Source organism: Ambystoma mexicanum, chromosome 3q (genome assembly GCF_040938575.1).
Source record: "Ambystoma mexicanum isolate Mex_15411 chromosome 3q, UKY_AmexF1_1, whole genome shotgun sequence".
In the NCBI taxonomy this organism is placed as follows: domain Eukaryota; kingdom Metazoa; phylum Chordata; class Amphibia; order Caudata; family Ambystomatidae; genus Ambystoma; species Ambystoma mexicanum.
In genome coordinates, this window is record NC_090926.1 from 173,839,556 (window position 1) to 173,863,185 (window position 23,630).

General features: G+C 47.5%; 1 protein-coding gene across 1 annotated transcript in view; it reads left to right on the forward strand.

Moving 5' to 3' along the window:
* Positions 1-6,161: 6,161 nt before the first annotated feature.
* Positions 6,162-23,630, forward strand: part of LOC138582281 (thiol S-methyltransferase TMT1A-like) — a 132,263-nt gene continuing 114,794 nt past the window's right edge. Inside the window, exon 1 of the mRNA XM_069653422.1 lies at positions 6,162-6,748. Coding sequence (XP_069509523.1) covers positions 6,248-6,748 — 501 coding nt within the window. The 5' untranslated portion in view covers positions 6,162-6,247. The remainder of the gene's footprint in view (positions 6,749-23,630) is intronic.

A 23,630-nucleotide genomic window follows, 5' to 3' on the forward strand; every position in this document is an offset into this window, starting at 1 on the left:
CCGACGCAAAATTGCTATGGCAAGGGTTCAGGTGGGGCTTTAGGATCCCGGGGGCAGGTTCTCAAGGGGGAAGGGAGGCGGCCAACTTACGATCGGCTCTGGAGAATCCTGAGGTGGTGGAAAGGAAGGTTAACAAAGAGGTGGGGCTGGGGAGAGTGGCCGGCCCATTCTCTAGGCCCCCCATGAGCAATCTGGTAGTATCGCCACTAGGACTGGTGCCGAAGAAGGGGGAGGGTCAATTCCGCCTGATACACCACCTATCCTTCCCCGAAGGCCAGTCAGTGAACAGCGGCATCCCAGAGGAACAGTGCACGGTGCAGTACGCCTCCCTGGAGGATGCGATACTAATGGTAAAAGCGGCAGGGGAAGGGGCATTGCTGGGGAAAGCTGACATAGAATCTGCCTTCCGGCTATTACCGATCCACGAGGATAGTCACCACTTGCTGGGTTTTAAGGTGGGGGATAAGTATTACTATGACAAATGCCTCCCCATGGGGTGCGCCATCTCCTGCTCATATTTTGAGGCATTCAGCTCCTTTCTGGAGTTTACGGTGCGGCAGGAGATAAAAGATGGGGGAATGTTGCACTACTTGGATGATTTTCTCTTCGTGGGGAGGGAGGGGACGGATGAGTGCAGATCCATGATGGAGATATTTCAAAATAAAATGGAACGACTAGGGGTTCCCCTTGCACCAGGAAAGACCGTGGGGCCGGCAACGACATTGACATTTCTGGGGATCGAGATCGATTCAGTTAAAGGGGAGTGTAGGCTCCCTCAGGACAAGGTTAAAAAACTGAGGGGCTTGATTCGGGAGCTGATGGGTAAAAACAAAGCAACCTTGAGGGAATTGCAAGTGCTGGCTGGAAACCTCAATTTTGCAGGCAGAGTGATACCAGCGGGGAGGGCATTTGCCAGAAGTATAGAACTAAAAACGGTGGGTTTACAACATGCCGCGCAGCACGTCAGATTGGGTGCAGAGGTAAAAGAGGATCTCAGAATGTGGGATGGCTTCCTGTCAGAGTCCAGCGGGGTGGCAATCTGGAGGGCGGAATGGGCAAGCAGTCAGAGGCTCAAACTGTTCACGGATGCATCCGGGTCCCTGGGTTTCGGGGCAATTCTGGGGGACAGATGGTGCGGCATGGCATGGCCAGAGGAATGGCACAAGGAGGGGGTCACAAAAGATATCACGCTTCTGGAGCTATTCCCCATAGTGGTTGCATTCAGGCTGTGGGGCAGGCAGCTGCAGAATTCCAAGGTCTCGCTATGGTCGGACAACCTGGCTGTGGTACAGATCATTAACACAGGATCGTCCAGTAACCCGAGGGTGCTGAGGCTCCTCAGAGAACTCACCAGGAGTCTGTTAGAGTTAAACATTGAGGTTAGAGCACGGCACATTCCAGGGATAAAAAACACGGCCGCTGATTCTCTGTCTCGTTTACAGTGGGACCGGTTCCGGGAGAGCTGCCCCGAAGCAAGGGAGGAGATGACCCCATTCAAGGTACAATGGTGGGAGATGATTGGGGCGATCTGACCGCACTAGTTGAAACTGCCCTGGCACCCGGTACAACCAAGAGGTACAGGGCTTGTTGGATTCGGTTTGCACAAATCCAAAAGGAGGTACTAGCGGGGGACCCCGTGGAGAACCCGGTGAGAGCATTCATAGGCTGGTGCTGGAAGACAGGGAAGACTCGGGCTTGGGTAAGCTATCACCTAGCAGCCATTGCACATCATGCAAAAGTACACGGGGAGAAGGACCCCACTAAGGAGCATTATGTCATGCTGGCCATGAAGGGCTGGGCGAGGCAAAGCACAGCAAAACCGGATGAGAGACGGCCAATCGATATTGGGAAATTGCACGGATTAATTAAATGCCTGGGGGAAGTATGTCGGGATGAATCAGAGCGTGTGCTCTTCTCGGCGGCTTTTACTGTGGCATTTTTTGGGGCGCTCAGAATCAGCGAATTGGTGCCGGAAAACAAGAACGGCAAAGGGAGTGGGTTCTTGCGCGTCAGGGACATCCAAGTGGGGGGCGCTCAGGTCGTCATTTATGTGAGGCGGTCAAAGACGGATCAGAAAGGAAAGGGTACGGCACTGACCGTACAGGCCATTCAAGCGAGCAGGGTTTGCCCGGTGGCGGCAGCGGCAAACTTTATGCGACAGAGACGGCCATCAGGGGCTGAGGCGCCATGGCTCACTCACGGGGATGGGTCCGCACTGAGCCGATTTCAGTTCAGAAAAGTAATGTCTCTTGGGCTGGAGAAAATGGGTATGGCAGGGGGCCAGTTTGGGACACATTCCTTTCGGATTGGGGCCGCCACCTCAGCATCAGTCGGGGGGCTAGGGGCCGAAGAGATTAAGAGATTGGGGAGATGGTCGTCAGGATGTTATAAACGTTATGTCAGGCCGGAAAAAGTGTAAAGATAACCATGCCGTTCCCTCCATGTCATTTACCAGCAGTGCACCAAAGGAAGCGACGCACAGTATGGGTGGTGGGGCACTCATTCATCTCAAGGGCAAAGGCAAGCTGGAACCAGCAGCAGGAAATCTTGACGGCAGGAGAATTCAAGATCGAATGGCACGGGGTGCCAGGGATGAAATGGGCCCAGCTGATAGGGCAATTGCATACGCTGCTAAACAAACGGCGGAAGCCGGACGTGTTGGTAATACACTTGGGAGGGAACGACCTGACCAGCTTGGGGAGGGGGCCCTTGCTGAGAGACATCACAAGCTCTTTACAGGAAATATCAGCACAGATGGGGGAGACGGAGATCATCTGGTCCGAGGTGATTCCGCGGTTGCAATGGAGGGGAGCAGCAGACCATTCGGCAGTAGAGAAATCAAGGAGGAAGCTGAACGGGGCGATGGCCAAATTCTGCAAGGGCAGAGGTTTCTATCAGATCAGGCATGGGCTGATTGACGGGAAGACTCCCGAGTATTTCTTAGCCGATGGGGTGCACTTATCCCCTAAAGGAATGGAGCTCTTTTTCTGGAACATTTGCACCAAATTGCTGGAATTGTGAGAAGGAATGAGGGAGAAGGGAGCCAACGGAGGGCGAGAACCCACCGGTTGGCGTGGCGGTGTTTGGGCAACCAAGCACAAATGATAGACTCCGGACGAGCCAGAAGGAAACAGAATGGGTCTTCGCTCTTCTGGACCAGCGCCTCTTGGGCCTAAACGGCGGGGGCGCCTGGTAGGAACAAACAAGGCTCAGCTTCCCCCCGGAAACAAACGGCGCTCTCCCCACCCACGGACCCCTGCACGGGCAGGATAGGAACAGGTACAATGGGTCGGGGGAGTTGGGGGCCTACTAGACCAAGTATAGGGGGAAGCAAAGGAAATCCGGCAAGCAAACGCCACACGCGCAGAATGAGGTCACTATTGTGTACAAATACTTCTGTTGTCATGGAAATAAAACTGCGGCCAATTTTGCCAATTGAAATCTTGTGTCATGCCAATTCATGGGGGTGAAAACATTGTGTGCATGCGCAAAGATATTTGGGAGCAAAGGCAAATGGACGGCTGCAGGGGTTATGGAGCTGACGACGGAAAACGTCCGCAAAATGGAGGAGGCAGCAGGGTAACCCCTGCGGGGTCATGTCGCCGGGAGCGGAGGCCCTCACCCGGAAGGGGAAAGGACAAAGGGGGCGAAACGGCGCCAAAGCTGAATGGGCCGGGAAGCCCGCGAAAAATAAACAAAGGGAAGGGGGCGGGGCTTGCTGGATATAAGCAGGCGGGACCAGGGACCAGGCATCTCGCTCCGGCACTGGGACCCGGTCGCCGCCACCGGACAAGGAATTTCGTTTCCACCCACCCACCCGCGAAATACAAGGAGGAGGACACCCGGGTTGTGCTGTCGCAGGGCACCCAGGTCAGAAATGACAAGCTGGCGGTGTTTGGGCAACCAAGCACAAATGATAGACTCCGGACGAGCCAGAAGGAAACAGAATGGGTCTTCGCTCTTCTGGACCAGCGCCTCTTGGGCCTAAACGGCGGGGGCGCCTGGTAGGAACAAACAAGGCTCAGCTTCCCCCCGGAAACAAACGGCGCTCTCCCCACCCACGGACCCCTGCACGGGCAGGATAGGAACAGGTACAATGGGTCGGGGGAGTTGGGGGCCTACTAGACCAAGTATAGGGGGAAGCAAAGGAAATCCGGCAAGCAAACGCCACACGCGCAGAATGAGGTCACTATTGTGTACAAATACTTCTGTTGTCATGGAAATAAAACTGCGGCCAATTTTGCCAATTGAAATCTTGTGTCATGCCAATTCATGGGGGTGAAAACATTGTGTGCATGCGCAAAGATATTTGGGAGCAAAGGCAAATGGACGGCTGCAGGGGTTATCATCAGAGGTCAAGGGTCGTGAGGCGAGGGTTGGGCCACTTTTGTGTGTGTAGTCAGGCCTATATCTGGTCCCAGTCCGACCCTGCTGTGGGTTGTATCCTCTATGAAAGAGTCCCCTCCTGGGAACGCCTGGTGTGAGCTACACCCTCTGACAGCCTTTTGAAAACGCACTCATCTGTTTGATAACGAGCCCTCTGGCATGGCTTCCTGGGCGTCACCTGGCATTTATTGGGGGCCGCGCCTGTCAACATCCTCTGCAATTACCCCGTGGCAGAATTCCAAGATCTTGCAAAGGCAGCACTTTGTGATATTCCATTCTGACAGCACTTCGAGGCATGTTCCCTGGCAGAACATCAAGTGCTGTCTGTCTGTCGCCACTTCAGAGCTGCCACTCTGGCAGCACTTTGAGAGCAGCATCCTGTGGTGACTCTTTGGAGGCTGTCGTCTGTCAGCGCTAGATCTGTCCCTCTTGCACCACACTTGAAAGGTATTTGCTCTCGTAGCAGTCGCACTCCTCTCCTGCTACTTTGATAGCTGCCCCCCCCCCCAGCAGCACTTTGCAGCTGCCTATGCCCCGCCCCCGCCTCCAGAAGCACAACGAGATCTAAGCTCTCTCAGCTCTTTGAGAGCTGCACTCCTGGCAACACGTTGAGAGGCATCCCATCGCAGCACTTTAAGAACTGCTCGCCTGGCTGCACTTTATGATCCATCTGACTTTCTCTGGCACTACTCTGCTGCCCCACTTGCAGCACTTTCGCAACTACGCTTTGGCACCACGTTGTGACCCGCTAATCACTTTCAGCACTACCCATTGGAAGCCCTTTAAGAATGGCTAGCTACTCTGGTCACACTGTAACACCTAGGCGCTGGTGAAACTTTGAGGGGGCTGCCCCAGATAGTACGTTGAGATCGATGGGGCCCAATGATGTTAGTATTTTGAGAGGGGCTCACTTTCTGGCAGCACTTTGAGCGATGTCCCTCTAAAAACACTTTGATGCCTACACCATGGTTGATCTCTGAGAACTGCACCCCCACCCACATGAGACGCAGCTCGTTGAGAGATGTTAGCGTGACAGCACTTTGAGAGCTTCCAGCTCAACATTCAGCCCCATTTCAGTGAGTAAGCCATCTGTACCCAGGATACCCATAGCTGAAACACGTGTATGGGGTTGCTTTTGGTACGCTTGTTAAGAGAGGAATTGCCATAGCATTTCGGTGCTGGACTGCCCATGTGAGCGTGACAAAGACTGATATGCAAATGGCTATTTCCCATCTGTGAAAGGCACAGTGAGCAAAAAGCGTGTGCTGCAAACTCTCATCTCAGAACAGGTTATCATGCCATGTTCTTTCTGGAGAGGAGCGCCAGCTACCTTTTTAGAAATATTGCGGTCATGCATGCCTGAACTGTGCGCTGCAATGCACTGGGCCACTCTGACATAGGGAATTGCATTGCAGTTCAATATTTTAATTTATTTATTTGTTTATTACATATTTTGCCACCATCGCTCAGGGAAGCACACTACTTTTAAAATTTTTTTAATGATTACTTCCCCTCGGCCTTCAGTCCTGCCTCTCTAGCTACTTTCTTACCCCTCCTATCTCCCACCTTCCATCACCTACTGCTCTCCCCCTTTCCCTGCCCCCCTGCTTCCATCCCTCAGAGGTGGATCATTCTTTGCAAATACAACACGTTAACAGGGACCTGTCAACGTGCTGCATTTGCAAAGAATTATGCTTTTGAATTTGGCTTGAGGGTGTTTAGACGTCGCCCGCGCCAGAAAGGCTACTGCGCCAAAATGGGCGCGGCGAAACGGCGGCGCCAAAAGAGAGTGTACTGTCAATTATAAAGCTGATCAACTCTCAGTGCTCATAACCAGAAAGCCCTAATCGTGTTTCTGGGGATGGGGCTCTTCGTTGACTTGGCCGTCCACCTCTCTATATGGCTCCTGGCCCTGCCAGCACACCTTCTGGACTTTCTGGGACTGTGGGAGCCACTGGCTATGCTGCTCTTCCCACACCTCTTTGTCAAACTCGCAGTAGATTACCACGCAGCCTTGCATTCCTGTAAGAAGGAGCTCTTTAGCTGCCTGCCGGATTTCGCAGGTCCCTCGGGGCGGCTAAAAGTGCTGGAGCTCGGGTGCGGACCAGGCAGCAATTTCCCGTTTTATCCACGAGGAGCCAAAGTCACCTGCACTGATGCAAACCCCCATTTCCAGGAGTATTTGAGAAAGAGCCAGGCTGAAAATGATCACCTGCACTTCGAGCCCAATTTGGTGGCACCTGCTGAGAATTTGTCTGAGGTGGACGATGCCTCGGTTGAAGTGGTGGTCTCCACTGCTGTGTTATGCTCGGTGAACAGCGTGGAAAAGGCACTTAAAGAAGTGTTACGAATACTCAAGCCCGTGAGTATATTCTTTTTGAATGTTTTATTCATAATCTGTATGTTGTAGGATTTTCATTTGAGTGTCTGGTATTTGCAGTGCTGGTGAATCTGTAAGTAGTAGAGTCTGCATGTTGTAATGTCTGCCTTTTGCACTGTTAGGACACTTGCACAGCTGGTCATTTGCACATTGTCGGCACTATGTCACTAGTGTTGGGGCCTTCGCAGTGCCGGGTTATTTATTTGAAAAAGGTACACACACCCCATACTTAATCCAGAACTCAGATTGAACATAAGCAAGAAGGCACAGGTACTAAGACATGTGTTATGAGTTATGTGTTATGAGTAAGCCTGGCTGGCCGAGCCTTCTAAAAAGTGACCTGTGGTCTTCGACAAATCTTCTTGCTAGATTCGAGTAGGTTTGTGGGTTGCCACGGATTGTTCCTCCAGCTTAAATCATAGGCTCATAGGGCCTCATTACGACTTTTGCGGAATGGGTTAACGGGCTCCGCTAATGGAGGCGGACCCGATAAACCATTTCCGCAAAATTACGAGGTCTCCTCGCAGGACCCGCTATTGACGCCTGGTAAAGCCAGGCGTCATTACCGGGTCCTGCGAGGGGACCAGGGAGCTAACAAAGGGCCGGTCGGAATCGGCCCGTTGTTAGCTCCCTCTCCCATTCCCATTGAGCCCTATGGGGGCTCAAATGGGAATGGGGAAGGTCCGGGCCCGGGTTCCCAGTAGGAGGAATTACCGGGCATTCCGAACTCAGAATGGCCCGGTAATTCCCCATTCAGGGAACCCGGACCCGATTTTGGAGGCAGCCATTGTGCTAATAGCGCCATGGCTACCTCCAAAGTCGTAATGATGCCCATAGTCCCCAGGAGAAGTTTGGGTTATTCGTGGGAAACAATGTACACAAAATTGCTTCAAAGGCAGCAGGAAGGAAGACAAAAGTTAGGGGAAAGAGAGGTGTTGGGTAAGAGTAGGTGAGTGGATTATCAAGAAGAAATGGAGTCCTGTACATCTCTGATGTTACCCAGGTACTAGTAGGACAGCAAATTAAACCCTGCTGGAATATTTCTTGTAAGTTAATGAACCTACTGCCGAGATCTATTTGTAACCAGCAGGTCCCAGGTTTGAATCTGCATTAAAACAAAGCCTTTCAGCCTTCTGAAATTCATCAAAGTAGTAAAGTGTCAGTGGGTAACTGTAAGACTGCATGTCAGACCAGCAGTCAGTCACATGTGAGGCATGCCTAATTCTGCTTTTCTTCATTCAGCGGTCAACACACTGTGCATTATATAGGTTTACAATTTAGGGAATTCATAACAGACATGGCCCTCTGAAAAGCCTATAGGGATGGGGAAGAGTCAGTCATGCATTGCATCAGGGGTACATGAAGTTTCCTACTGCTGAGTTGTCTTAAATGAGGACTACTGCAGTAATTTATTTAATAATAGGGAGAGTCCATTGCTACAGGCAAATTACCTCAAAAAAGCCAGTAGGGCTGAGGCAGTGTCACTCACATTTCAAAAATTCATGATGTATATATTACGTTCTTTAAATACAATTTAGTGAGGCAGGATTGCAATGTTGTGAGCTGTGTATATGTGCGAAAACACATAACATGTATATATTTCCGAGGCTTGTGGAATCTGCTTAGATCACATGCTGTGCATAGGCCGACATCTAGTGGAAGCTGCGGAGTATTACAGTTTGTTTTTCGAAACTCGGCGTCGACACAGGGCGTGCCAGTAATACTATCCCTAGTATGACGTCCACTGTGCCCATGATCCTTAACGCGTGTAGGACCCTTAGATTGTTTTTTTCCGCCATACTTGTCGGAAGCATTGCGCAGAGTTCCCTGGCTTTCAGCCATATTTTTCAAATATCATATAATTTCCCCGTTCTTCCACTCCCACGTCGAGACATCGAAGTTCGACGTTCAACGCCGGTCCGGAGAACAAACAACCGTTGAGAGCTGCACGACGGACTTTGGTCCTCGGAAGGCCTCTGGCCTCAGCCCGGGCCTTGAAAGGCCTGTGGCCTCTGCCCTGCAAGTAGGGAGAGTGTGGGGGTGGAAACATACTCTACACTCTTATTTTTCCTACACACACTAGCCCGCTGCCAAGGGTGCGTATGGAGGGTACCCCTTTAAAATTTTGACCCAAGTGCAACCGCAAGTATCCTTGGGTTGACAAACACGCCACCTGTAACCTCTGCTTGCCGAGGGATCACCCTGAGGCGAACTGCACAGCGTGTAGCTGGTTCAAGGCTAAAACACTAAAGGACCTCTCGACCAAATGTTGGGCCCACCACGCCAGGCAACTCGAGGCCATGGAAGCGGAGGGCGCCTTCAGTGATGGCAGCAACGCCCTGCTTACGGACGGCGAGGGCAAGGAGGGGTCGAAAGACGCCCAAGCGCAAGTCCCCAACCTCGGAAGATTGTCCGGCAAGGCAGTTATGGGGAGCACACCCGGGGACACGAGCACTACCCACAGCACTTCTACACCTAAACACTCAAAGTCCAACCGAGACTCGACGCGCGTGTCGAGTTCTCGGAAAGAGGCACGCAGAGAGCGGTCCACCGAATTGGTGTCCTCTGGGCGTTCTCGGTCAAGATCGCCGCACGACACCAGGCAACCGTCCACAGTTGCCAAAGGTGCCTCACTCACCAAAGTCATGGAGGTACGCTCATCAGAAGACGAAAATGACTGCCAGCCCCAGGCCGCACACCAGGAGTTGGCTCCGGCAGACCGTTCAGCGGCTGCTTCCGAGTCCTGGCGTCCTCTCTCGAAGGAAAGGGACACTACACCCGAATCTCAACGCCAGGCGTCGAAAAGCACTGAGAAGGTGAAAACATCAGGAAAACACTCTTCTACTCATGGGGAAGGGGGTAAACAGCAGAAGAAACCATCTCACCCTTCTTCTGCACCACAGTTACATAAATACAGTTCTAGGTCTTCAGATAAGCATCAATGCAAGACTTCTGTACAGGCCCATAGGTCCAGACAAGGAATAGAAGGGGAACCCTCTCAACAAATGGTAATTCCCAGCTCCAAAAAATGGACCAGTGAGGATATAGACAGGGTTATGACTAGAATGACCTCCCTAGCAGACTTCTACTCCAAGAACTCAGAACACTTCCTCACCTATACCCCTGATGGTGCTACTCCTTCAGGATCTAGGGACCCGCAGCCCTCTGGTAAAAATCCTCGGTTTGATACTCCAACGCAAGGTCTGACTTCAGACCCTTTTACATCCAGCCTTACACCCAGTATAGTGAGGATCCACAACAGGATGAGGATCCAGACTTGCTAATGCTGGACGACCAAACTGGGGTGGACTATTATGGGGACGACGAGGACCAAGATGAGGAGGAAAATGACCCAGAAGTCTACAGAATAGACTCCCCTGTCGGCAAAGAACCTCAAGTTACTGACTCTCCAGTCGACAACCAGCCCCTCCTAAATGAGGTCTTGACTAGAGCGGCAGAGCACTTCCGCATAGACACTCAGGGGGCACAGGAGGAGAGGGACTTTGCTGAGGAACTAGTGGGAGAAAAGAAACCCATTGCCCAAGCCATTCCAATTCTCAAGTCCATACAACAGAGAATTGATCCTTCCCTTCTCACTCCTAACCTCACCAGGGCAGTAAACCCCAGAATCGAGAAATTGTTCACGGCAGTCCAATCAGACCCGCTTTACATAAGGGGTCAACTGAAGCCTGACTTCTTGGTAGTTACTAAAACCCGGAAGAGGGCGGGACACCTCTATCAGCATCTGAGGCCCCCCCAGACAAAGAGAGCAAGACAATTGTACGGGTTGGGAAGGAAGGTAGCCTCCACTTCCGCTTACCAGGCAAGGATTGTCAACTCCACCACTCTGCTGGCAAGTTACAATTGACACCAGTGGGAGCAGTTAGCTGCCCTCATTGACTCTGCACCGGAACCATTAAAGGGCCAGTTAGCCCAGGTCGTGTCGGAGGGGAGAGCCATGTTCGGTTGCATCCTTAAGGCAACCTTTGATGCCGCAGATAACGCGGGCAGGCTAATAGCAGAGAGCGCTGTCATTAAAAGGCATGCTTGGTTAAGACAGTCAGGGTTTAAACCCGAGACACAAGCATCCTTAATCAACATGCCAGTGGAACCTAATCTACTGTTTGGCAAAGCGGTAGAGGACGCATTATAAACTGCCAAAGACGAGTATGATACTCTGAAATCCCTGGGACAGTTGACCAACAAGCCCCCTAATCAAAGAGGCAATGGTAATTTTCGTCGCCCACGCGGCCACAATTCACAAAGGGGCTCCAATTATACACAGGGGCAGGGTACATCATGGGGTAACAACCAGCAGACTACCCAAAGTTATGGCAGAGGAAACAAGAGGAGCCGTGGTAGAGGTAGAGACAGCCCCAGCAGAGGCAACACGCCTCCCGCAAAACAGTGACGCTGCGCTCAGGGTCCCTTCTCACGCATCCCCAGTAGGGGGACGCATTTCCAACTTCACCCAAACTTGGGAAGGGATCACATCAGACAGATGGGTGCTGTCCACAGTGTCCGCAGGATACTGCATAGAACTGCTCGAGTGTCCCCGAAACCACCCTCCACGTCAAAAGATACATTCCTTGGACCACCAAAAGATCCTCCTCGAGGAGTTCGTCAATCCTCTAGCAAAGGACGTGATAGAACTGGGCCCGGGCAACCAGGTAAACAAGGGTATTTATTCAACTTACTTCCTTGTGCCAAAGAAAGATTTGACAATGCGCCCAGTATTAGACCTACGCCCTGCAAACAAATATGTCAAGCCCCAGAAGTTTCGCATGACTACTCTCCAAGAGGTAATCCCCGTCCTAAAAAAGGGGGATTACATGGCAACATTGGATATGAAAGATGCCTATTTTCATATTTCCATGTTCCCAGCGCACAGAAGATTCTTGTGCTTCAAGGTGGACAGTCAGCACTACCAGTTCAAGGTGCTGCCCTTCGGTATCGCCTCAGCTCCAAGGGTATTCACCAAGGTACTGGCGGTGGTGGTGGCGGCACACCTACTCAGGGAGGCAATCCCAGTATACCCTTACCTGGACGACTGGCTCATCACGGGGGAGACCCCAGTAATTTGCAGATCAAACATTCAAAGAACGATTGACCTACTCTTCGAATTGGGTTTCTCCGTAAACGAGAAAAAATCAAGTCTGGTGCCAAGCACCTCCAAACAGTTCCTAGGAGCTGTCTTAAACACTCAAGAGGGGTTGGCCTTTCCATCAGAGGAAAGAATTTGGAATCTACTACTGCAAATTCCTCTATACCAGCCCGGTCGCCAGATAAGGGTGCGCAAAGCGATGCGTTTGCTAGGCATGATGGCGTCATGTATTTACCTGGTCCCCCACGCGCGCCTGCGCATGCGACCCATGCAAGAATGGTTGGCGAAACAGTGGTCTCAGGCAAGTGGTCAGTGGGACGATCTAGTGGTCGTTTCGCCAACACTTGTACAAAGTCTTCACTGGTGGACAAGAGAGAACCTGTCAAAAGGGAAACCCTTTTACGATCCAGAGATACAGGCTGTAGTCAGAACAGACGCATCCCTGTCAGGGTGAGGAGCACACCTCCTTCACCACACAGCTCAGGTTCTCTGGTCTCACACAGTGGCCAAGAATCATATCAATCTGCTAGAGCTTATGGCAGTATTCAGAGCGCTTCAAGCGTTTGAGCCCCACCTGTTGAACCTGTCAGTACAGATCCTGATGGACAGCACAACAGCAATGTTTTACCTAAACAAACAGGGAAGCACTCGGTCGCCAAATCTGTCCAAGCTTGCCCAGAAAATTTGGATATGGGCACTCAGACAGAACATTTACCTGTCATCTCAACATGTTCCAGGGGATCTCAATTCGCTAGCGGACGCTTTGAGCAGAGATCCCCTCCCAGAAGAACACGAATGGTGTCTACTCAGAGAAGCCGTAGAAGACATCTTCTCACAGTGGTGTTTCCCCACTACAGACCTATTTGCCACAAGGCAATTCCCAGAATTCGCATCCAGGTTCCCTCAGCCAGACTCCAAGGGGAACGCCCTGTGGATGAACTGGTCAGGAATGTTTGCCTATGCTTTTCCACCAGCCCCTCTCACGAGGAAGCTGGTCAACAAAATCCACAGGGAATCGATGACACTCATCCTAGTTGTTCCCATGTGGGCGAGGCAACCGTGGTTCCCACACCTACGCAGACTAGCGGTGTGCGAACCCATCAGACTCCTGTGCTGGTACAACCTACTGTCCCAACACCAAGGTCAAACAGTGCATCCTCAACCCAGCTCAATGTACCTGGCAGCATGGCTCCTGAAGTCATAGAGTTTGGACATCTCAACTTACCACAGAGATGTAAGGACATCCTAAAGGAATCTAGGAAACCTAACACGAGGCACTGTTACTTTGATAAAAGGAAAAGATTTGTTATCTGGTGCCAGAATAAACAAATCAACCCGATTGAACTCCTTCCAATATTGTCACATACTTGCTCCACCTGCTGGATGCAGGGTTGGTATTTTACTCACTCAAGGTACACCTGGCAGCGCTGTGAGCCTACACCACCTCACACACAGGTTTTGTGGTGGAAGGTACCAGTGGTTAAAGCCTTCATGGAAGGGGTAAAGAGACTCCACCCTCCAATTTCAAACCCACCACCCGGATGGGACCTTAATGTGGTGCTTGCTAAGCTCATGGGCCCACCCTTTGAACCCATGCATAAAGCCAGTCTCAAACACCTGACCTATAAAACTGCCTTCTTAGTAGCCATTGCATCCATAAGAAGGGTCAGTGAAATTCAGGCTCTGTCAGTGCAGGATCCTTTCTTTACTGTTCATAAGGATAAACTGGTTCTACGAACACACCCTAGGTTCTCACCTAAGTTCATTTCTAAATTCCACGTTAACCAGTCCATTGAGCTTCCGGCCTTCTTCCAAGAACCCAAAAGCTCTGCTGAGGTGAAACTACACACTCTAGATGTGCAAAGAGCGGTCCTCTACTATATAGACAAGACCAGGCCGCTAAGGAAAACAGACCAACTGTTTGTCTCCGTAGCTACAGGCAGAGAAGGAGATCGCGTCTCTAAAGGTGCCATCTCCAAGTGGATAGTTAATTGTATCCAGCTATGTTACTCCCTTTCTGAAAAGACTCTGCCTGTTACGCCAAGAGCCCACTCTACAAGAGGCATTGGGGCCACTCTGGCTTTCATTGCAAATGTTCCCCTTGACACCATTTGCAAAGCAGCTACATGGAGCTCTATTCACACTTTTACTCAGCACTACTGCATTGACAATCATTCCAAGACAGAAACTCAAGTGGGACAAGCGATTGTAAGACATTTATTTGCTCATGACCCTTCTCACATCCCACCTCCTTCTTCTAACACTGCTCGCTAATCTATGCACAGCATGTGATCTAAGCAGATTCCACACGCCTCAGAAGGGATAAATTACTCACCGTAATCGTACTTCTGATGCTTGTATCTGCTTAGATTTACATGCGCCCGCCCTTCCTCCCCTCTGAGAGAAGGCGCATGGATGCTTGTAGTCTTATCTTTCTATCTATCTGCTTGGATCTTCTGTACTCACGCTACTCCTCATGCTACCTCATGTTAGAAAAAATACAATCTGAGGGTCATACACGCGTGAGGGATCATGGGTACAGTGGACGTCACACTAGGGATAGTATTACTGGCACGCCATGTGTCGTCACCCATTTTCGAGTTTCGAAAAACAAACTGTAATACTCTGCAGCTTCCACTAGATGTCAGCCTATGCACAGCATGTCAATCTAAGCAGATACAAGCATCAGAAATACGATTACGGTGAGTAATGTATCCCATATATATATAATGTGCATGTCCTCCAGCGTGGATGCAAGATATATATTGGGGGCCAGGAGGAAGGCATACATGCTCTAGCATGAATGCAGCACAGGGAGTAGGTACTTTGATGAAAGAAAGTTGACCTTGTCCTGTTACATATACAAGACACAGATTAACAGTTTTAGATTATGTAGAATGAATAAAATATGCAGGAAATGGATTGCAAGACAGGATGAAGGTACCCAAACCATAGCATAGATAGAGGATACAGACTTAAAGATACCCGGAAGGTGCACATTTCTAAAAAAATAGACTGAAACTGGAGGGAGATATGGCAGGATTGGATTAAGATTCTGTGGGGGCCCCGTGAGAGCACTTCTTCAAATGCATTAGCCAGCTGAGCTCTAACTAGTATTGAACATGTAACCAGCAGGCTACTCACAGATTTTTGCAGCAGGCACACTAACATGCAGAGCTATTTTACTGACATTGTAATCTCTCATTGCTGAGCTATCTCACCCTGGATGATTTTTTATAAAATGACAGTCCTCCATATTTTGCTAAGGCTGCAGGGCTACTGTTCACCAGCATTTTACGCAGCGCTTTATAGAACCAATGAAAAAAATCACATAAAATAGAGTTTGTGAAGTACATTTGAACTAAACTTCTTTTAGGCCAGTTGCTAGTATCGTCCATAATGACACTCATTGTATCAGAGTGTAAATGACGAAAGGCTGACATGTGAACCTTAGGGACTGGGATTTAAGAGAAGTTTGCGAACTTTACACATATTGTAACAGTGATGCCAAATGAAAAACCAAGCTGCAGAATAATATTGCACATTATGGGACAGGTAACAGGGTGTGAGTTCACTATCCAGCTCTGCTCTGCAAAGCTCTTATGGTGCAATGATTGTTGTCACTTCCATTCCATCTATATGGATCTCACTCACCCCCAATCACTTTCCCAGGCTACACGAGGCACACGCATGATAGATACCTCATTGCCATGAGTGCCTCCAGAGGAAGCAATAAAGGAGCATGCTCAGCCATGGCGTGCTGCAGCTTTGGGCTGCAAACACCCCAGTGTCCTCACAATGCAATAATCTCCTAAGAAGGCTGTGTCTGTTCCAGGGACAGTGGGCCTCATTACACAGCAACCATTAGCGCCATGGTTGCCGCCAGTATTTTACCGAGTCCGCCTTGGTGAATGGGGGAATTACCACCCCATTCCAAGGTTGGCGGGGTGGTAATTCCCCATTCACCAAGGCCCTTCCCCATTCCCATTTGAGCCCTCATAGGGCTCAATGGGAATGGGGAAGGAGCAAATAACGGTACCGCTATTAGCTGTAACGTTATTTGCCCTGGAGTCCCTCAGCGGGTCCCTTCCTTAACGTGTGGTCTTGCCACACGTTAAAACGGGACCCACTGAGGGACCTCGTATTATGGCGCTAAGGGATTACCGGCACTAGTGCCCTTACCGGTGTCGGTAATCCCTTAGCGCCATCCGTGTAATGAGGCCCAGTGACTCCTAACCGAAGTTCAGAATGGACTCAAGTGTTTATAAAGGTGGCTAATGTATGTTTACAGTTTTCTGTTTCAGTATATGGCTACCAACATATGTGCAGCTATTTCCTGTTGTGGGAGGCTGAGGCTGTCCAGGCAGAAGGTACTTTCAGGCCGCAGTATCAGCTGTTCCTAGGCAGTGCTCTGAGACTAAGTCATGATCTCTGTCACTGAGTGTTTTTTCTGTACTTTTTAAATACAAAGAAAGAAAATGACAGTCTTTGAAATGCTTTTTTAAGATGTCTCAGCAGAGCATCTTTATAAAGGCAGGGACCAGTAGTGGGTGACTGTTAGGCACAACCTTGAGTCCTTATTATAATGGGATGTACCTTAAGAAGTGCAAATGTGTGTGGTTAGACACGTGATGGGTGCTGTGTAAAACAGTGACTATGTAGAGACGACCTTATTATGCTTTTTCTTTCACTGTGTGTAAATATCCATAGTACAGCTGTAAAACTCCAAAAGGATGTGTTTACGATATTGTTAACACATATTTGTACACACGAGCTCGGAAGCTGTATGGTCAAGTTATCTTATGTTATGTTAAAGGTGTTTATATAGCGCACCGTCACCAACGGAATTGTCCCAGGCGCTCTGGCGGATCTGTAAACAGGAGGAGGGCGGGTAAGGTTAGTCGGGAGGAGGGGAGTAGGAGAGTGGGAGAAGTGGTGTGCTGTTGGCAGCTTCAGCTCGGTATCCACCGAGTGCTGGGCTTTGGTACAAGTATCGGATCGGGTGAGACCTTGTGTGCTGTGGGTGCTGTTTATGTGTTTTTGCTGTGGTGTGGTAAAGTGCGTGCGGATTGCTGGGAGAGAAATGGTTGTGTGACTTTGTGTGGATTAAGTATGCAGAAAGTTGAGGGTTGGGTTACTGGGGTCTGTATCCTGGTGCCAGGTTTCTTGTCAGGTACTTCTGGTTCCATTCGGCTTGTATCCCTGTAGGTGGGGTTGTTGGCTGTTCCTTATGGTTCGTCTCGCTGTGGTGGTGCTGCGCTGATCCATATTTATCGTAGTGAGTATTTTATGGAGTGCCTACCATCTCCTACTATGGAGCGGTAGGTGGATGTGGAACTGGGTTGGTAGTATCTATTCTCTATTTCAAGTGCCAAAATTGCAAGGTGAGCTCATGTCTCGACTGCACCACTTGACCAAAGTGTGTGATCCTGGACAACTCAATTTAACTTACTTTAGCTATCAAAGTTGGGAAGCCTTAGAAATAATTCTGAGTTGTGGGTAGTAAACATGCTTTCTTTGGTGCAAAGTAGTCACCAAATAACTTCCACAATGAACATATAAGATTTACAACAATTCAATGCAATCTACCTAATTCATATACAAGATCACTATTGACAAAATAACACTCATTCAACATATAAAAAATAATTTCTTCATTATATCAAACTATCATTCGAATTCCACTATTTATTATTTTATTAAAGTGTTTTTGGTTTAAAAAGCAAAAACCTTAAAAACTACACACAATTAAACAATACACATAATGTGGAACTACTCATATCATCACATAATGCATTTAAACTTTAATGCTTAACAATTCATTATACTTTTATCTAATACCTACAAATCTTATATATGTTAAAAATACTTAAAATTATTAAAATCATCTATCCACCTTTTCAATTTTCTTAATCATGAGCTGCCACATATAATACAGATTTTAACATAAATGTATATTTTGACCTACGCAAATATATGCTCACTTTTGATCTTCCCTTATGTTATTAAAACTCTTAAAACATCCATAACAATATGATAAATATCCGTCAATGTTGGATAACCTGTTAACAAATGTCTTGCTCTCTGTTTCAATATGACATAAACGACAAAGTCTTTCATGTCTAGGAATGGCGAACCAGGCACCAAGTCGAGACCAGGTTGGCAACTGCTCTGCCCGCAGCTGTAAAATGAATCTTCTCAGCCCAGGTTCCCTGATATTCACAAAATACTTGGCTGGTCCATCAATAATAAAACTTTGTTGATTTTCTTCCCCAGTTCTCAGAAGTTACTATCTCGCTCCCAAATTTCGGCTCTCCTTTTTATTTCTCTAGCTGCAATCCCAATATTTATTGAATATTGAGGCCCTTATTCACAGAGCATTTTCCAATGGGGTTTTGTCATTATAAAATGCTTCCATGAATTAGCCCCTTAATTTCAAAACCAATCATATCAAGAAAAGACTTTATAATGTCCTCCAGCCATTTCTTTAAGGTCTTGAGCTGAGACCTTAAATAGAGTAACTTATCAAAAAGGTTATATATCGAGGTATGTTGAGTACTCGCTTCAAACATCTTTACATAAAATATGCTTGTGCCTATCTTTTTCAAAGTAACAAGTGATGTGAGCCCTAGCTCACATCGAATAGCTTTAATGGGAGTCGAGGAGGAAAGGCCCAAAGTAACACGCCAAATTCTAATTTCCAGTTTTGAAAGCCACTTAACCTCGTTGTTACATAACACCTCCATTGCATAGTGGGCACTTGGTATGGTACAGCTTTTATATACTCAATTCATGATTTCCATAGAAATGGTTCCCCTATAATCAGCAAATCTTCTTATAACATTACACTTTTTGACTACTTTACTGTTGATGTCAGATGCCAATTTATTAATGCTGAGAGAATCCTAAGTGGAATGCACAGATATGTATATTTCTCAACCTTTTCAATAATTTCATCATTATTTTTCCACCTGAAATTTTTGTACTTTCTTTTTGCATTAATGACCATAATTTTGATCTTTTTAAGATTGATGATTAAGTTGTTAGCTTTGTGTGTTCCTTTATAGTTGTTATGCTCCTCTGTAGACCTATGGGAGTGGTGTCAAATATAACCAAGTCATCTGCGTAGGCTAACCAAGCAATGGCATTGGTTTTAATGCCTGGGTGGAAAATTCCTAAATTTAGCCAAGGCAATATCAAGGTCCGAGATATACTAATTAAATACCCTGGGTGCTAGAGTGCACTCCTGCTTAAGACCATGATTAGCAATAATGCTTTGGCTAAGAATACCATCTTGGCTAAGTCTAACTTGATCTGTAGTCTTGGTACATAAACTTTGTAAACAAAAATACAGTATCTGGGGATGAATACCCAAACCAACCAATGTATGCCACACCATTTTTTGATACACAGAATCAAACCCCTTGCTGTAGTCTATGCAACATATGTACAACAAGGCCGATCTTTCTTCCTTGGTCTTAGGTACCAGGTACATCAGTGTCCATAGCCCAGCAATGGTACCCACTCCCTTGTGGAAACCCACTTGCTGTATACTTAGAATCTTGTATTCCTTTACCCAACTATTAAAGGAATCAAGCAAAAAGGAGGAGAATATCTTGGCCTTGGTATCTACCATGGCTAATATACGATAGTTATCTGGGTTATCCCAGGCTCCATTCTTATTCGATCACAATAAAAATAGACTTCCTCCATCTCTGAGGTATGATTCCTGTCTTGGTGACCAAAACGAAAAATGTGTTTATCTTTAACCATTGCCCATTTTTGAGGATCTTTTTTTATGACCACATTCGCCAAACCATCCAGTCCAAGGGCCCGAGAAGATTTAAGACTATTTATTTTATGTTCTAAATCCTCCACTATGATGTCCAAGGGACCCTCACCTGCCAGTTTATCATGTTAGAGAGAAATATCAAATTCTTTGTCACTCTAAAATACATAGCTCGTTTATAAGTAACCCAAGTGGTTTCCTGTATAGGATTAATTTCCCTTTTAGTAAGAACCAGGGAGGTATATCTTTTAATAAGTGACCGCAATTTCTCTGGATCCGAACTTCTAAGTGCCTTAAATATAATCATCCAGCGAACCGACATCATAGAACTCTTATGCACATTAATCCAGTTCTTATAGGACATCTTTAAATGTGCAACCTCACTATTTCTTTCCAACTGAGATACTGGCTTCTGTCTCCTATATTTAATAGACATTTCTTTATTGTTTTTCCTGCTGACTATTGCCATGTCATTAATTTCTTCATCACAAGATCTTTGATAATGATTTTGCCTCAATCGAGGGACCATGATATAGCCAGTGGGCCTCTTTACGAGTTGGGCGCAAGGGGATACCGGGTACTGTTAAGGACATCGGTGCCGGTAATCCCTTTGCGCCCCACTACGAGTTCCCTTAGCGGGTCCCTTCCTTAACTCCTGGTTTTACCAGGCGTTAAGGACGGGACCCGTTAAGGGAGTTTAGAGCTAATAACGGTACAGCAATTTACAGTACCGTTATTAGCGCCTTCCCATTGAGCCCTATGGGGGCTCAAATGGGAATGGGGAATGGCTTTTTCAATGGGGACTTACCGGTCCCGCAAAGGTCGGAATAGACTGGTAAGTCCCCATTGAACCAGGGCGGACTCGGTACCAGTATTGGAGGTAGTCATGGCGCAAATAGCGCTGTGATTACCTCCATACTCGGAATGAGGCCCAGTATCACTAATAACCACTTCATATTCAGGGACATTAACAAAAGACAAAAGCTTCTCTTCCATGGAGTTTCCAAAACAACATGTACTAAATGCAGAAACATTATTTTCTGACCATGTCACCTCGTTACATGCATTATTTACCTGAATGTCGCTTACAACTTCTCACATACTTTATTCCTCTTCAAATCCATTTGAAACCATAATATCTTGTGGTCACTAAGCACTGTATCTAAGAACTGAAATCCCGTAATGAGAGCAATACCTCCAAAGCCACCACTTTATCACCATAATGGTAATCAGGGAGACTAAGCTTCCTCTGGTATCTTTTACGCATTCGGCCCTTTACGTCCGCTTGAGCCCAACCAACTCCATCTAAACATTACATTGACCTGGAAGAGGTAATCCTATTCTCACCAGGAATCTGACATAACTACATGAAAGCTCGCGGCGCATCTCATTAAGGGTTGCTGTCGCTCTCAACTGTTTGTAAAAATTCATTTCATTGAATTGTAAACAAATAAATAAATAAAATAAAAAAAAAAAAAAAAAAAATCCCGTAATGTTCTCAAATAGGTTTTTGGTTAACAAAATATAGTCCATCAGTGAGAATCTATGCCCATTAGTCCACGTAAAGGAATGTTGGCTTGAATTTTTCGCAGTTTCCATTAGCAAAATCAAATCTTTTATTGTGAAAGATTCATGCCATTGTCCCTCCCCACAAGATGAAATTTCCAATACATGATCTATACCATTCACCTTATTCTGATTTATTAAAGGGGAATATCAGAAGGGTATACTCTTATTTCTGCAGTATAACAGCTGATAATGAATACCCCCAGCAATAATGCAAAAGCCTTGTGGCCATTGCATATACCACTCACTCATAGTTGCCTCCAACACGTCTATTATCACCTTCAAATCATCCTGGCCAGGGGGGTATACACATTAGTAAAAAGGAGATGATCCTGTTTATTAGACTTGGAGAGGTCCACACCAACAGCCAAGATATTTGGGTTCTTGTTCGACAATTCATATTCTTTCATATGGAGATGATTTTTTAATCCTATGACCAGACCCCCCGAGAGCTTACCCTTATTAAGGCATGTCGCAAACCTTTCAGTGATTTGATAACCATCAATCGAGTAACAATCCAACACCCAGGTCTCCTGTAAAAGGAATGTCTGCTGACAAAACATAAGCCTGCCCGTCACTATTAGTCGTAAAAGACCTAAATCCTCTTGTATTCAATGACATGACCTGGATGGGAGTGGCTCTGCCTTCCTTGTGTCATCCACTCATGTTCTTAGGTATCTGTCAAGCTGTATTTGCCAAAATGTGCTGTATTTGCCCCTCTCTGAATGTGCCCCATACAGCTGTGTGTCTTGTTAAGACATCACTCATTTACAACACCTGGACAGTATATGGAAGGCACTGGGTGGAAACGTTTATAGAAAATGACAAAATGTTCACCTGCAAAATCCCCCAGCAAGCCCGCCTGTGATTCGATTCCTTAGGACACTGGACCACATAAAGTTTAGGGAAATCCTAAAAGCTAGGGAACGTAATGAGCCTAGGTCCACTAGCCTAGACGTCACCTTAACCCTATCGGAAATAATAAAGGACACCCCATCAGGAGAAAAAGACCTCAGCGACAAATTCAAAGCTCTTACATCAACTACACCCTTTGAAGGAACCTGGACACAGGAGCATAGCCAATTTAGCTAAAAGTGTTTTCAACGGTACGCCCCCATTATATGGCAAATACTCGATCAAAGATAATACACAGTTCATATTCTACAGACCTGTCCTACGGATGATTGCTGAGCCTAATTCCATTAAACAAATGGCACATCAAAGGATGCTTCCCCACTGGAAGACCCTTCACCAGGCAATGTCTGTAGGAAATGGCTGATATTTAAGTAATCACTGTATGGTAGGAAAGTGTAGAAGCCTTTCTCTCCAATAAAATTACAACCTATGATAATCCAGAATTAAGAAAATCCAGGTTCCTTCGAAGGCACCAGCAAACCCATACCTTCCATGCCTAGTCATAGGTATTGACAGTGTTGGGTGCCCATGGACATTGAATGAAACCTGAAGCCTCTGCTGAAATGTTCTCGCATTCCCTTCCCACCCTGGAATTTTCCAGACCATTACTTGAAGGGCGGCCCCCAACTCCCCTGCATGAGGATGAACTAGTGGATCTAACAAAATGCCTCAGAACTGTGGTAACAGGATTGGGGGCTCCACGTTCATTTGGAGGACTAACAGATAACAAGGTTGAGCTGGACAGGTCAGCGTTCCTTGTACAAATGCCATCCTGTGCAGGTGTACATCTAGCAGCAAGTGTAATGAACCCCTTCCCCCCAAACCTCAAAGAAGACGTCCTTTGCCTGGGCAAAAGGACCTGGTCTCCAGCTGAAGACCACCAGAAGATGGTGATGGGTGTTGAGGCGGGATACAGTCTGTTGCACATGTCCATGTGATTCACGCACCAAAGTGACCCTTCTTTTGCTTCTGAAGAAAGCAGGACACAGCTGGAATGTTATACATCATGATGCAAAGTTTAGTCTTTAACTCTTTGTAGGGTTCCGTGATGAGGAGAGCCATGACAAAGGGCCTGATTGGATGCTGAAAGAAGCCCTAACCAATGTGCCAGAAGTTGGAGAGAAACCCCTGATTGCCTGAGCACTCGCCAAAGCTCCTTCTTGAGATGCACTCATACTGTTTGCTGGGAGGCAAAGAGAGGAGTCTTTGCAGCTCCACTTGAACGACAGAAATAGCATAGCCTGTGGGGGAATCAAAGCAGATGTCTGTCAGTTAATGACAAACCCCAATAAATCCAATAGGATGATCATCGGAAGAGTTTAACTATGCACCTTCCTGGGAGGATTCAGCCGTGATCAAAATATCATCCAGATACTTGAGAAGCCAGACATCCCTGCACCCAAGGAAGGCTGTCACTGGCTCCAGCAGTTTGGTGAAGCACCAAGGAGCGGAAAATAGTCCAACAGGCAGAGCAGTGAATAGATACATTA